The sequence below is a fragment of the Triplophysa rosa genome, linkage group LG1 (assembly GCF_024868665.1).
Source record: "Triplophysa rosa linkage group LG1, Trosa_1v2, whole genome shotgun sequence".
NCBI classification, from domain to species: Eukaryota; Metazoa; Chordata; class Actinopteri; order Cypriniformes; family Nemacheilidae; genus Triplophysa; species Triplophysa rosa.
In genome coordinates, this window is record NC_079890.1 from 12653432 (window position 1) to 12667120 (window position 13689).

Consider the following 13689-nt stretch of genomic DNA (forward strand, 5'->3'; position numbering starts at 1 on the left):
TAAATATTTTCTTTTAGTATTAAAATTATTTACATTTTTTAAATATTGTATTTCTCTCATTCTTACAATATTAGAAAACATTACAGTGGTCCTCCTTTTTCTTGATTGACAGCATGCATTTCTGTGTCCTACAGATTAAGGCGAAAGTGACAGTCATTTACCACAATTATACAAGAAACCTTTATTGATTTGGCATTAGACTTTAATAATGGCCTTCCCTATGTTTTCCCCTCGCAGCATCCCCATGAATGCAGCAGGCATATTTTCAAACCCAACAGTAACATGCTCTCTGCACTTCAGCTTTCCCTGTAATCACAAAAACAGCTTAATGTTATCGCATTTAGAATTCGAGTTTTTTTGTAGCATGCCAAGACATTAATATCAAGACTCTAACTTGCCTCCTGCATCCAGGTCAACATTCGCTTCAATGACTCTTCATTTTTATGCTCCCACCTACCCACCAAGAAACCTTCCATTTTCAGCTGCTTAAAAATCATGGTTAGGTGTGGATAAGGTCCTACAAATACACAAACATCACTTCTGTAAATGAGGGAAAAGTCCTTAGTCACTTAAATCCTCATGTCTCGGTTAATAATGTTGACTATAAAGCTTTCCTGTAGCTCAGTGGTAAGAGTTAACAACGCAAGGTTGTGGGTTCGATCCCAGGGGATTGCACATACCTATGCATAAATGTATAGGATAATGCAATGTAAGTCGAAAGCGTCTGCCAAATGCATAAATGTAAATGTAAATGACTAATTGTAACTAACAACAGATGGCAGCACTAAAAATATCACACACAGATCAGAGACAGACCTGTCTGAGGGGTGGTGTCATTGTACAGGGATATTCCTCCACACACAGCAATACGGCCAAAAGTCTTCATCTGTTGAATAGCAACACTGGAAAAGTGACCACCAACCTGAAACCAAAATTCAAACTTAAAACTCAAATTCTCAGTCTACAAGATAATTTTATATGAAATTTAGCTTTATAAAATGTATAAAAACACCATTGTCTTTAGATTCTGTCTTTAGAACTTTGAGAATTCTTACATTCTCAAAGTAGCAGTCATATCCTTCAGGTGAAGCGTTCTTCAGTGCCTCCTCCAGCGAGGAGACGGTCTTTTAGTTAAAAGCCTGGTCAAAGCCCAGCTCTTTCAGGTATGCCACCTTGTCATCAGCACCAGCTGAGCCCACAACCCTGCAGCCTTTAAGTTTGGCTATCTGACCCGCTACAGAGCCCACTGCTCCTGCGGCTGCATTCACCAGTAACGTTTCTCCTGGTTTGATGGCACAGACCTCTTCCAAACCATAGAGTGCAGTCAGCCTGTGGAGCACAGCTAATGTAAATAAATATATTGACATTTTTTCAGATGTTTATCTGCATAGGAAATGCAGGCAACAAATGCTTGTCAGGTCAAGCAAGAACATTATTATTTAATTTTTTGTGGAACTCAGCAGTAATCTACTTTCAAAGGGATACTTCAGCCAAGAAAAGAATTTCCCCATGTTTTACTTACCCTCAAGGCATCCTTACTGAATATAACTTTATATTTTGGCAATATTTTGAAACTCCAAAAAGTGCATCCATCGATAAGAGAACTTCTGGACACGGCTCCGTGGTCTTAACAAAGGTCTTCTGAAGCGAATCGATGTGTTTGTTTAAGAGGAATATCCATATTGACAACGCTATAATGTCTAGCTTCCCTTATCCCTCTGCTGCGCGTGAACCAGAGGCTTGTTTACCAAGTTAGACATTATTGTTAATAGCGTTGTTAATATGGATATTTCTCTTAAACAAATGCATCGATTCACTCCAGAAGACCTTTGTTAAGACTACGGAGCCGTGTCGAGCAGTTCTTTGATCGATGGATGCACTTTTTTGAGCTTCAAAAAATTGCCCCCCATTCACTCCCATTCTACCACTTGGAAGATACTTGATACTTAAAAGGATAAAAGGATACTTGGTATTATATCTACGACTGCTTTATTCTTCAAGAAGAAAGTCAAATTCAGTTAGGATGCCTTGAGGGTGAGTAAAACATGGGGAAATTTTGTTTCTTGGCTGAAGTATCCCTTTAACATCCAGAAACACTGGAGTGGGTCCATACCCTGGCATCCCAATGGCTCCAAGAGCATGTGAGAGGGAGACATCCTGAGGCCAGTCAGCCAAAACTCGTGTTATATCACTCCCATCTGACACAGTATGTGTTCTCCAGCCACATCGACCAACCACATGACAGCCCACTGGAAACGCAGGATTATTACTCTGAATTACCCTACAGTCAAAAATAAAGAGATTTTAAAAATGAAACAAAGTTCCTCCAGGAGAAAATATCCCATTGTATTGTTTGTCTGAGAACAGAAATGCGTTATATAACAGTCACTACTTTAATCAGCTTTGCCAACCCTTATGTTTTTATTAAACACTGAACTTATGGCCAGTGATTGTAAATGAATCACAGATGCTTCCCTACTCCAATCATGAGAAAACTGTTGGCAATTCAAGCTTTCCATCATTTAAACAGAGTGCAGTTGTTACTTGGCCACTTGAGTTCCAATCATCACATCTCCATCCTGCATCCGAACACGACTAAATGGTCTTGGAGAAAAACAAACAATTCAGGATTTGTATTTTGGGTGCAAAACGCTCTGTACAAAATACCATTCACGTATAAAACAACAAATAATTGTTTAGGTATTATTTTATTGCAAACCTTTTCGCTTACCGCATATAAGGGTCCACACTGAGGAACACGGCCTCCAGAAGAACCTCTGAAATACAGCAATCATTACCACTTTGCATTTAAAAGGGCAAAAAAGCAGAGCTGAAATCTTAAGGGCAAAACCTCCATTTCTAAGCTCAGGAAGCTCTACTACTTTCAGCTCGAAGTCGCCATCTTTAGGAAATCCCTCGAAGTGCCATTTTAGGACCCAAGTTTTGGCTTGAACCATAGCTATCTGCGTAACGTTAACTGTAAAATAAGCTAAAATAATACCACATGCATATTATGTGCTAACAAAGATAACCATAATGATTTAATTTAAGATTATACTCGTGTATATTACCTATGCTGTGTCCACGAAGCTCTTAGAGCTCTTTTATTAAATGCCTGATATTGCTGTTGCAGCTGTTGTACTCACAATTGCCCACAATGCGCTTTTTTGTTTACTGAGAGGGACAGCCTACATTTGTCAGGTGACATTTTGCTTTGATATGGTTGGATAAACCAATTGACCTATCGGTAAGCCCCTCCCCTCGAACGCAGATGAGCCAATGACAGTTGAATATGAGTTGCAGGGGGACCGGAACTCGGACAACTTTAGGTTTCAGCGCCATAGCATAGAGAAACATTGTAATATCATAAGTGTCCAGGGAGGATGTGGATTATAATTCCCACTTGAATTCACCTCGACGACAGAGTGTGTCCAAAATGTACCAAAAACAACTTCGGACGAGGTTTTTACACTGACAGCTGCAATTGAAAGACATTAGGAACTACGGTCGCTTGTCCGAGTTAGCAACAGTAACTAAGGGGGGCGGGGCTTACAGATACGTAAAAATTGAAGAAGCAACTGATTGTTATGTTTCTTTTTAAATACATTTTTACACATTTTGACGCTGTATTATGACGCGCATCCACCATCTGCGTCAATAATAATAAGTAAATAATAAAAAATAAACGTTTGAGCAACTGCCCGCCCTACGCCTTGTGACGTAGGCAAGCGCGGGCATTTCGGAAGTGGCAATGAAGACAGACTGACAAGATTTTACAAGCTTGAAAACATCAAACGGGATATTTTACAAGGTACGAATATTTTTTTTGTATATAACATGTGTAAGGTTTTACTTTATGACAAAAAAAATCTGCTCTTAAATCATATTAGCAGTATTAGCTAAAGGCTAATTCTACAAACACCAACGGACCGCAACATCAACATTCTAAGTTAAATTCTTCATGACGTTAATCCAACAAACGTCAACAGCGGTTTCACTCTCATCTAAAAACTCCAACAAAAGCGTTTGTTGCATCGGTGAGAATTAACGTTCGCCTTAACCAGGAGGCAAGCTAATAACTAAAATTATTACGTTAGAAGTCGCTCAACGGCTTATGATGTTCAAAATCTTTATTTCTCACTTTAGTTGGCTATAAATACTGTATCTGAAACTAACGTTTCTGCTTACAGTGACAGATTGTTTGTGGTTCTCGCGAGAAGTGTTTTGTTTAATGTAGAAACTGTCTGGCTTGTTAACTGTTTTACAGTTTTGTGACAGCTCCCCTTAAGAAAAACAACCTTTCGTTCTTGTGCAACCTTGTTTTTTGCCCAATCATTCAATCAATCAATCACCTTTTATTTAACCAAATATAATGGTAAAACTCTGGTTGATTTATGGTAACCATAGTTTATAATAACCTTTAAAGTTAGACATTTTATTCTTACTAGTAAAACCATAGATCATTTTTGTAAGAGTGTTATTTCCAAACACGTTTGCTGTTTTAGGCAAAATAATTATGTAATCGCTATCTATATTATCTAAATGTCATTGTTTTGCATTTACTAAAAATGTTCTTCCATTCTTGTTCATGATGGACTCCCAACACAGCATCATTTAGATTTCGCTCAGCAATTGTGTGTGTTCAGGCTTGTATTACTTTTTCACCTCAGCTGAACTTTCTTCTTTATGAATGCATAGAATAAGTTGGGCTTACTGTCATGTCCATTGACCATCCGTGTTAAGAGAAGGAAACAACTCCGAAGTGTCAACTCTGTTCGGAAAAGCAGCCATGCTGGATGGGGCACAGTTTGTTGAGGTGCTGTCACGGTTGGGTTACCCACAGGCTGCCAAATTAAAAGGATCTGAGTTTGACTGGTTATTTGATTCAGCACCAGATAACCTGCATCTTTTACGTGTCGCCTGTAACCGCCTAAACCGCAGCAACGTTTTAACTCCAGAAGAGCTGCAGGCATACAAGGCCCTCCAAGAATCCGGGAAGCCCTTCTTGGATGAGGCAACTTTAGCTGACCTTCTTAAGACCTGTTCGTCTCTGGATGGAGGTGTAGGATCACAGGGCTGTTCTGCACTGGGTGGCGGGGAAGATGTTTCAGTTGAGGATCTTGAGACAGAACTTCAAGCTCTCTACAAGGAGAAGCAACTAAAACAACGCAGACTCAACAAGCTGCAGATGCTGGCTACCTGCCGGGGTGCAAACTCCTCTGCATCCCAAGCACTGCTGCAGGATGGAGGGAGTATGATAAAGGATGCTAACTCTGCCTTAGCCGCTGAAAACGCATGCACAAACTCGGCCATAGAGAGTCTGTCAAAGGAGGCCACCAAGCTCGCTGGCTTTTTTCACACCGACATTCGTTCCTCTAGTAAAGATATATCCGCTCCACTATCGGTTCCTCAACCAGTGCTCCTCTTTCAGTTGTCTCTAGAGCCCTTCCTCCATCAGCAGGAACAGTTCACCAAAGTGTTAGCTGCCTACACTCAGCGACAGTTTTTTCAGGGAATCTCAGACATAATGGAGACGTCAAAACACTGCCAGCTGACCAATCTGAGCTGCTGCAGTGAGAGTGAAGAAGAAGAGGCTGCTGTACTAGTAGAGGTCAGGAAAAAGGAGATGGCACAATTGCAGTGGGCATACATAGTGGCACAGTACCAGCTGGTTAAAGAGAGGGCAGAGGAGTATGGAGACAAGGCAGCAAAGGAGTGGCTCACGCAGAAACTGGTGAACATCACAGAGGTGAGTCTTTTTATGTTTTGATCATTTTGCAAATTCTGCACATATACGTATCAAAATAAAATATTCATAAAAGAAATTATTAAATGTACATTTACGCATTTGGCAGATGCTTTTATCCAAAGCGACATTGCATTATACTATACATTTGGTGAGTTTGTGCAATCCCTGGGATCGAACCCATGACCTTGGTGTTGCTAGCACCATGCTCTAACCACTGACCTACAGGATGTAGATGACAACAGACGTTCACAACCTGTATCTCTATATACTGTGCAAACGGGGAAAAAAAAGAATAAAATGCATTGAAATTAAAGATTGAACACTGGAGTTCAATATAGAAATTAAACAGGAAAAAATCACCAAACATAAATAAACTGATAAACCTACAAAAGAAACAAATTATATCTAGATAGACTTCTAGTGCCAGAAGTGTTTTAATCAAATTAGAGTGGTATTATTTCCTCTTACCTGCATGGGTTGCTAATAAATATAACAAGTTTCTCATCATTTTCTGTCTCATTCTTCTCTCCCCGTAGCCTCTCTGCTACTCACAAGTGAGCAGGCTTGAGGCTGATCTTCGCTCAGAGGTTCTCTCAATTCAGTCTGAAATTCAGTCTCTACTGTCAGACCCAGTCCGCTTGGCATTGCGAGATTGTGCCCGCCTCCTTAATATCCCCGTGGTGCGAGGTGACCTCGCTCTTCAGGTAGCCAGGCAAAACTACTACACCTCCAGACAGACTGAAGTTCGTGATCAGCTACTCCGTCAGAAGGCCTCCTTCGAACTTGTACACCTTGCCCAAGATACGGAGCTTCTAAGGGGAAGGAGAGTAATGGAGCAGCTTGAGGAAATAGCAAAGAGGCTGGAACATGCGGCAGAAACTCCTGCTCAAAGAGAGAACACTCTGACACAACCTCACCTGACTCAGGCCCCCTATCTTGGTGCTAATGCCAAACAACAGGTCATTATCTCCAAGGACACAGCCTTTAGCAGGTAACATGTCTCTCACTTGGATACATACAATGTAATGACAAACTTTTTAAATCTACAAAGTTCTGGAATTCACTCTGCAGGTAGAGTTCGTAAGTCAGCATCCTGTGTTTATCCCTCAGGTTGCTTCAGATTCTTGAGTTGGGTAAGGCCTCCCTGGAGCAAGAGGATCCATTCCAAACTTATGGTAGGCTGGAAGCAGCAGCCTTCAATCTACAGGAGGAGCTGGCCACCGTACAGGAGGCCTTGGATGGTGCCAGACGAGAACAGGCCTACACTGGTGCACGTCTGGAACGTGACCGTGATATGCTTGACCAAATGGCATACTCTGACATTGTGCAGCCTCTTTTGAGGCCGCAGGTATGTGCTAGAACCACATCTGCACTGGAACTCTGCCCTCATGCACAGGTATGTATTGTCTTTCTCTTCCTCACCCTCACCGCCGTATTCTTCATCCCTTTGAATCCCAAGAAACGTGAGCAGGTTAATTTTCGTCAAGTGTTTTTCTTTCTTATTTTGCATCACCTCGCATTGGTTTGTGGTTGGGTTGGTTTGGTTTTGTCTGGCTTTCCTGCACAGTGGTGTTCTTATCTGTTTTTGTAAGACCTAATGCTTTCTTTTTCTTTTTCACTCCCCTGTTATTGCACTGCAGATAAATGCCTTCTTCTGTTGGCTTTAAACGGAGCAAATTACTCTTCACGAGCAAATACGTGTTCAATAGCATACACAAAGAGCACTCTAACATCATGTTTTCAAGAGTAATATGTTTGAGATGTTGCTATTTTCTTTATAATGTTACATATACTTTACATTCCTTGTCTCCTTTACGATGACCGTCACACTTTTCTGTCTGTCCTCCCTTCCTGTCTTACTCATATTCTTTGTTTTAGGAGATGACAATAGTTCTAGATGAGTTGGAGGGTAAGCAGAAGACTCTTTACACGCTTCTTCAGAACATAGTTGGAGACTTGAAGGCCAAACGAGCTAGGCTGGAACGCAGTGCCTCCTTGAGGAGAGAGAGGGAACTGTATGTCTGTTTCCATCTGGACCCTAGGCTGCTCAGCAAAGCAGTCAAAGATATGGAAGCTCAAGCAGCGGTTATGTAGGATTGGAATCTAAATAAAATATGTAGTTAATCAGTCAACATGTATACATGAATGTCAACATGTAGGTCCAAGCTGCAGAAGAAGCTGACTGAGAAAAATATGTTATATATGTAGCTTATTACATGGACCAATGTTGCTTCTATGCTGTGGTTATCCTTCATTAAAATAAATTGTAATAATTTGTTCAGCATCAACAGATATTAATTACTTGCATTGGTGTCACACCTTGTATACATTTGTTCTTATACTTTTTTGGTTAATAAACATTTGTTTGTCAGGCATTTACTTCTCAAGTCTTTTTTTGGTGAAACCTTGATTTCAAACTCTTTTAATGCCATTTGTTTCTTTGCTCAAGACATTATGTTTTTTGTCTCGGATTACTGTACTAGCTGACTGTGTAGAACTGATAGATCTGACTATACCGACAAATAGACAGTGAGTTTAGAATTGCAATAATGTGTCTCCACTAATAATTTTGAAAGTGGCTGCAGCCAATTTGTTGTGTTGCTTAAATAATATTTGCATATTTTGTTATACTGTTATTTACATGTGTGTCTGCAGGTTTAGTACTGAGAACAGATTGTGAGATGAAGAGCTACCTCTGTAGCAGTCTGAATGCAGCCCCTCTCTCTGCGGCTGGCCAGACCATCCTAGCAGCCCTTCGGGTCCAGTATCTTCAGAGAGCTGACAGAAGCAGAGCTAGTGAGTTAGACAGAACATTAGAATAAAATATTTGGACAATGTACAGAAAGCTGAAATGTTAATAAAACCGAAATTACATTTTTGGTAAATGATTTGTAGAAAGACATAAAACGACAATTGCCCTTCAGCTGTGTAGATGCTCTTGAAAGTTACTGAAAGGAAATCTGTTGTTTTAAATTGTAGTTTCTTGTGGTAGAGGATTAAGGCTTTCTGAACAAAAGAGCAGAAATGATGGAAATCAAGATTTGTTCACAGAAAAAACGAAGTGAGTAATATCTAAAAAAGCAATGCAATGTATAATTGTTTTGTCAGTGTGTTTATTCTCTATGATTACTTTATTCAAATCAGGTCTTGTTTAACCATTTACAGCGCTCATATGGATAGATCAGAGAGTTCTCAATTTTATACTCTAAAAGAAAGCGAGAAGCACTATTCTCAAGATCCAAAGCCGAGCCAGTGAGTTTTGGTGTCTTCAACACTGATCAAATAGTGTATCAGTTTGTCCTGGGTTATTATCAGAGATGTCTGATTCATAACTTTTTTCTGTCTTGATTTTAGAGACTTGAATTTAAATAGATTGGAATTTTCTAAGCATTTTGAGCTAAGAGGTGTGTTCTGTGATGAGAAGATTGAAATGAACCATGCTGCTGTCGATGATGTTGTTCAACCCAACACCCAGTCTATCGAGCCAGTAGCACAGGGAGAGATGCTTTTACCTGTTCCTGGCTTTTTTAGTGAGGGAATCACCCAGGTTAACCCAGCTCTGACAGAATCAAAGGGACAAAGGCTGACCTTCAGCAAAAGGAGGTGGATTCTGGCTGAAACGATTTTCGTGAGCGATAATCCACATGAAGCTCCTCCAATGAAAAAGTGCAGCTTTGAACATTTTACATTGCCTATGGTCAACTGCCATAAGGCATCCCGAGAAGAACTCATAGTGGACAAGCAGACTAAGAATAAAAGAATCAACCCATTTTGTAGCAACCAATCATATTCAGGAGAGTATGGTTTCATGAATAAGGAGTTGACTGAAAGAGATGACGTTTATCCACACTTTGGGGTCATCTCAAGAGAAGCAGAGTGTGACCAAGCTGTGTTTATTCAAACACAGACTGGTCTTCTATCAAATGCAGAGAAACCAAAATCTAAGTTGTCGGGTCTGGAGACCAGCCTTTTCCCACAAGACAGAAGAAACTCACAGTCGTCTGCTTCAGATGAAAGCTGTCTATATTTCCAAAGATGTGAGAGCAGCACTGTTCATGAATGTGATCCGGACACATCTGTTAAATCAGATGAATTTCTGGACTTATCGAAGCAGAAAGAAGACAGTGGATCTGAGAGAAGTCAGATTCTCAAGGGCAGAACTAGTAAGTGCAGTGTTTAACATGTAAACCACATTCTCCCAGTGCCCCTGCTTTGTTTAGACAAGTGTTGTGTTTTTCAAGCAAAAGTCAGTACTCTGTCTTTCTGTGCTTTCAATAAGATTTGTTTGATGAGTGTGATTCAGGATGATATGTATCTACTGTACAAGCTAATAGTACAACAAAATGTGCTTTGGTCATGATGTCACATATGCATGCAGATTTCCCCCAGCCTGACAACATTGCATTGCCGATGCTTGTTGGAGAGAAAAACAGCGTGATGGAGCCTTCACTGCCTACCACCCCCGGAGGTGTGCAGCCCAGCATCCAGTCCCTCACACAGGTAGTGCACATGCACCAACCCTTAAATATGGAACAGAGTTTGTGGGTTTATTTCGTTTTAGCAGAGAGTAGGTTTTTGCTCATTTGGATCCAAGATTGACCTTTGAACTGAATTTTGTGCCTTTTTTATGAAGAATGATTATATATAGAGGTTTCTCTATGTGTTACCTTTGCACTTTAAGCTGCAAGAAGAAGCTTTCATCACAGTGTATTCTGTTTCAAAACGATAATGTGGTTTGACAATACTGCTCAGTTCACCCAAAAATAAACCGTTGAGTTGTTCCAAATCTATTTTTTTTCTGAACAACACAGAGAGAGATATTTGGAAGAATGCTTGTAACAAGCAGTTATTGGCCACTATTGACTACCATCAGGGGCGGTCCTAGACCATTTGGTGCCCTAGGCCAGTGTTTCCCAACCCTGGTCCTCGGGGCACACCTTCCAGAATGTTTTAGTTCTCTTCCTATATGAAACACCTGATTGATGAGTTGAATCAGGTGTTTTATATAGGGAGAGATCTAAAACATTCTGGAAGGTGTGCCCCGAGGACCAGGGTTGGGAAACACTGCCCTAGGCGAGCTTGACTGATGGCACCCCTTCCCCACGAGAAAAGAACTCTTGTCCAAAGAATTGCACATTTATTTAAACAATGATATACAAACATAGAGAGAACACACAAGAGCAAATACATTGACTGGATGAGACATGGCACAACATATTGTCATTTTCACATAAGTTAATACATTTTTATCATCACAAACATTCACTGACACATTAAACTCACCTGAGGAAACCTGATGATTCAGCTGCAGGTGGTCCCAAATATTTTAATAGTGAATCTAAAATGATATAAAAAAACAAGTGTATTATCAACAAGTAAATCATTTCCATTTTTCAAATGTTATTATTATTAAGTTGCTAAGCATTTTAATTTTGACATTCTTTTATATAAATTCACTTAGGATGTGTCCGAAATCACTCACTCACATGAATGCTCTTTGAATTTAATAAATAGTAGGGCTGTCAAAAGATTAATCGCGATTAATCGCATCCAGAATAAAAGTTTGTGTTTACATAATATTTATCTGTTTACTGTGCATAATAATTTTGTATTTATTAACACATACACATCCATGCATATATTTAAGAAAAATCTAAATATGAATAAACATTTATATATAATTTCAATTATTGGTAAATATAAATAAATACATGTCAATATTTCCTAAATATGTATACTTGTGTTTGTGTTTGTATTTATAAATACAAAATGAATATGCACAGTACATAGACATATGTTATGTAAACACAAACTTTTATTCTGGATGCGATTAACCGCGATTAGTCTTTTGACAGCCCTAATAAATATATAATCAAAATTACGTACCTTTCTCTTTTGCATGCTTCTCCTGCTCTAATTTTCTGCGCTTTCGAAACTGCGCCCTGGATGGCTTTTGCCGTTTCATTTTCCGTAGCTGTAACCCGTCAAAACACAGCCGAGCCGACCGACCGACTGCGCATCAGTGTGTGCGCTAGCATGTTGTGACCGCTAATTGACAGCTAAAGGTCACGTCAGAATTGCCATTTCTTTTACTTAAGTTTAATTTATTTTTTATGTCAAAGTATTGTTGTAGATAGAGGGATGGCAAAAACTGTTGAAAAAAATAAATAGACGCTATAATTTTAATTATAATCTTTTTTCTCGCCGCATATTTGGCGCCCCTCACTAGATGGCGCCCTTGGCAAGCGCCTATGTCGCCTGTAGGAAGGACCGCCACTGACTACCACAGTAGAAAAAATGACAATGGAAGTCAAAAGTGCCCCTTCAAGATATCTTCTGTTGTGTTCAACAGACCAAAGAAATTTATAAAGCAATTGTTCCTATGTACTATGGTAGTCAATGGTGGCCAAGAACAGATTTTTCTTTTTGGGTGAACTGTTCCTTGAAATAAGTACTCTTACACCGTGTCTACACCGGGTGCGATGCGACAACCTGCTTGTTTTTAATGGGTTTTTCGCGTCGCATCCAGGTGTGGACAAAATGTAAAATTATAATGCGTTCTATTGCGTTTCTAATGTCTTTTGTCGTGTCGCGTCCGGTGTAGACACGGTGTAAGTAGCACTGCAATACATTGTGGAAATGCAGAAGCAGCAGCAACCTAAATAAATTAAAATTTGTGCAGAAGTTGAAAGAAGGAATAATCGTCCCCAGGAGTCAGAATGATAAAGAAAATAAGTACACATAAACCATAGACAGTATTATATGAGACAAACTAGCTGGCAAACTGAAAGAACACACTAAGTTGTAGACATTCTATAAAAACAGAACAGTTCACCAACTCTTTGAAGATCAATTATTCAGTGTGCAAAAATGTTTTGACCCAGAGTGCCGGTTATGTGTAGCTTTATTTGAACAACTTTCAAGGTGAAACAGCCGACTAATGAATAATGGAAATGGCTTACTGCAGATGTCTTGTTATGTAAAGAAGCGCGCACATGGGGTCATTTGTAGGTTGAGAAGTGCAGGCGAAAACTTGTCCTTGCAGCACTAAGAGTTAGTGTGGGTGCATCAGCATGAAAAACTGCTTTATTCTTGAGCTTTATTCTTGACAGCCTGGTGACTGCCAACATGTTCTCTTACTAAAGCTTTCTTAAGCTGATTTGTCTGGTGCGGTCACATTAATAAGTTTGTCTTTTAATTCTGCTTAAGCACGTTGGTAGTTATGATTTTGAAATTTTACATTTGTGAATATGAGCTAAAGTGAGGTCTGCATTTGTTTTTGTTTTAAAACACAGGCTGGTAAGGTGAACTCAAGTACAAAACATTCTTCAAAATGGAAACCTCCTGGACCCTCACAGGAAGCTCGTAAGACCACTTTATCCCCTGAGAAGAGCAGCAGGACACTCAGAAACTTGAGTCTAACTGCCAGCCCCGCAAGCTCTAAAGTACAGCTCTCCCACAAGGCAGCCGTAAAACAGGGTGCAGTGCAGCCCTTAAAAAAAACAAAAGCTCCTCGGTGTGAGGTCAAGAGACCGAGACATCCCTTAAGACCCCAGAGAGAATCAAGTCAAGAATGGAAGGAATCAAACCTCTCCGAAGCCCCAAGGCCTTCTGAAGCAAGTCGCATAGGATCTAATACATTGCCTTCAGAAACGGATAGAAATGAAGAGTTGACCACAGCAACCTCAAAAGGGGCCTTTAGTTTGACCTCTGATCCCAGAGTGTGTGACACAGGCCGTCTCTCACAAGACGAACGAGAGCGTGTGTGTGAGGAGGCTGGAAGAGCAAAAGCATTAGTTGTTACTATGGTGTACCAGGATGGCACCATACAACTGGACCCAGAGCAGGCGTGTTTACAGAGCTACCAAATCTAGATTTTTGTGATCTAGATGATTTGTTGTTTGCTTAATGATTGTAATGTGTATGGATTTTAAAAGTTG

At 40.0% G+C, this 13689-nt stretch overlaps 3 protein-coding genes across 3 annotated transcripts in view; 2 read left to right on the forward strand and 1 right to left on the reverse strand.

The window, feature by feature from the left end:
* Nucleotides 1-156: 156 nt before the first annotated feature.
* On the reverse strand, nt 157-11908 carry LOC130544920 (prostaglandin reductase 1-like). The gene is given in 12 exon segments (XM_057319140.1): nt 157-306; nt 399-517; nt 817-922; nt 1056-1329; nt 2114-2281; nt 2545-2604; nt 2732-2777; nt 2852-2977; nt 8443-8542; nt 8623-8755; nt 11033-11087; nt 11636-11908. Coding segments are annotated over 10 exon segments (1140 nt in total). The 5' UTR covers nt 8653-8755; nt 11033-11087; nt 11636-11908; the 3' UTR covers nt 157-195.
* Nucleotides 2164-8433, forward strand: haus3 (HAUS augmin-like complex, subunit 3). Its single transcript, XM_057363511.1, has 5 exons — nt 2164-3811; nt 4699-5749; nt 6286-6740; nt 6860-7145; nt 7628-8433. Exons 2-5 carry the CDS (start codon nt 4790-4792, stop codon nt 7841-7843), a joined length of 1917 nt encoding a protein of 638 aa, XP_057219494.1. The 5' UTR covers nt 2164-3811; nt 4699-4789; the 3' UTR covers nt 7844-8433.
* The window catches only part of poln (polymerase (DNA directed) nu), a 42915-nt gene continuing 37913 nt past the window's right edge, over nt 8688-13689 (forward strand). The window contains exons 1-5 of the mRNA XM_057363389.1: nt 8688-8810; nt 8915-9001; nt 9104-9912; nt 10128-10249; nt 13045-13598. Coding sequence (XP_057219372.1) covers nt 8922-9001; nt 9104-9912; nt 10128-10249; nt 13045-13598 — 1565 coding nt within the window. The 5' untranslated portion in view covers nt 8688-8810; nt 8915-8921. The remainder of the gene's footprint in view (nt 8811-8914; nt 9002-9103; nt 9913-10127; nt 10250-13044; nt 13599-13689) is intronic.

Bases quoted from the DNA above. Each gene is read 5' to 3' on its own strand.
- haus3 (XM_057363511.1), top strand. From the start codon at position 4,790: ATGCTGGATGGGGCACAGTTTGTTGAGGTGCTGTCACGGTTGGGTTAC. The intron at 6,741-6,859 runs GTAACATGTCTC...TTTATCCCTCAG, and splicing joins AAGGACACAGCCTTTAGCAG to GTTGCTTCAGATTCTTGAGT. The intron at 7,146-7,627 runs GTATGTATTGTC...TCTTTGTTTTAG, and splicing joins AACTCTGCCCTCATGCACAG to GAGATGACAATAGTTCTAGA.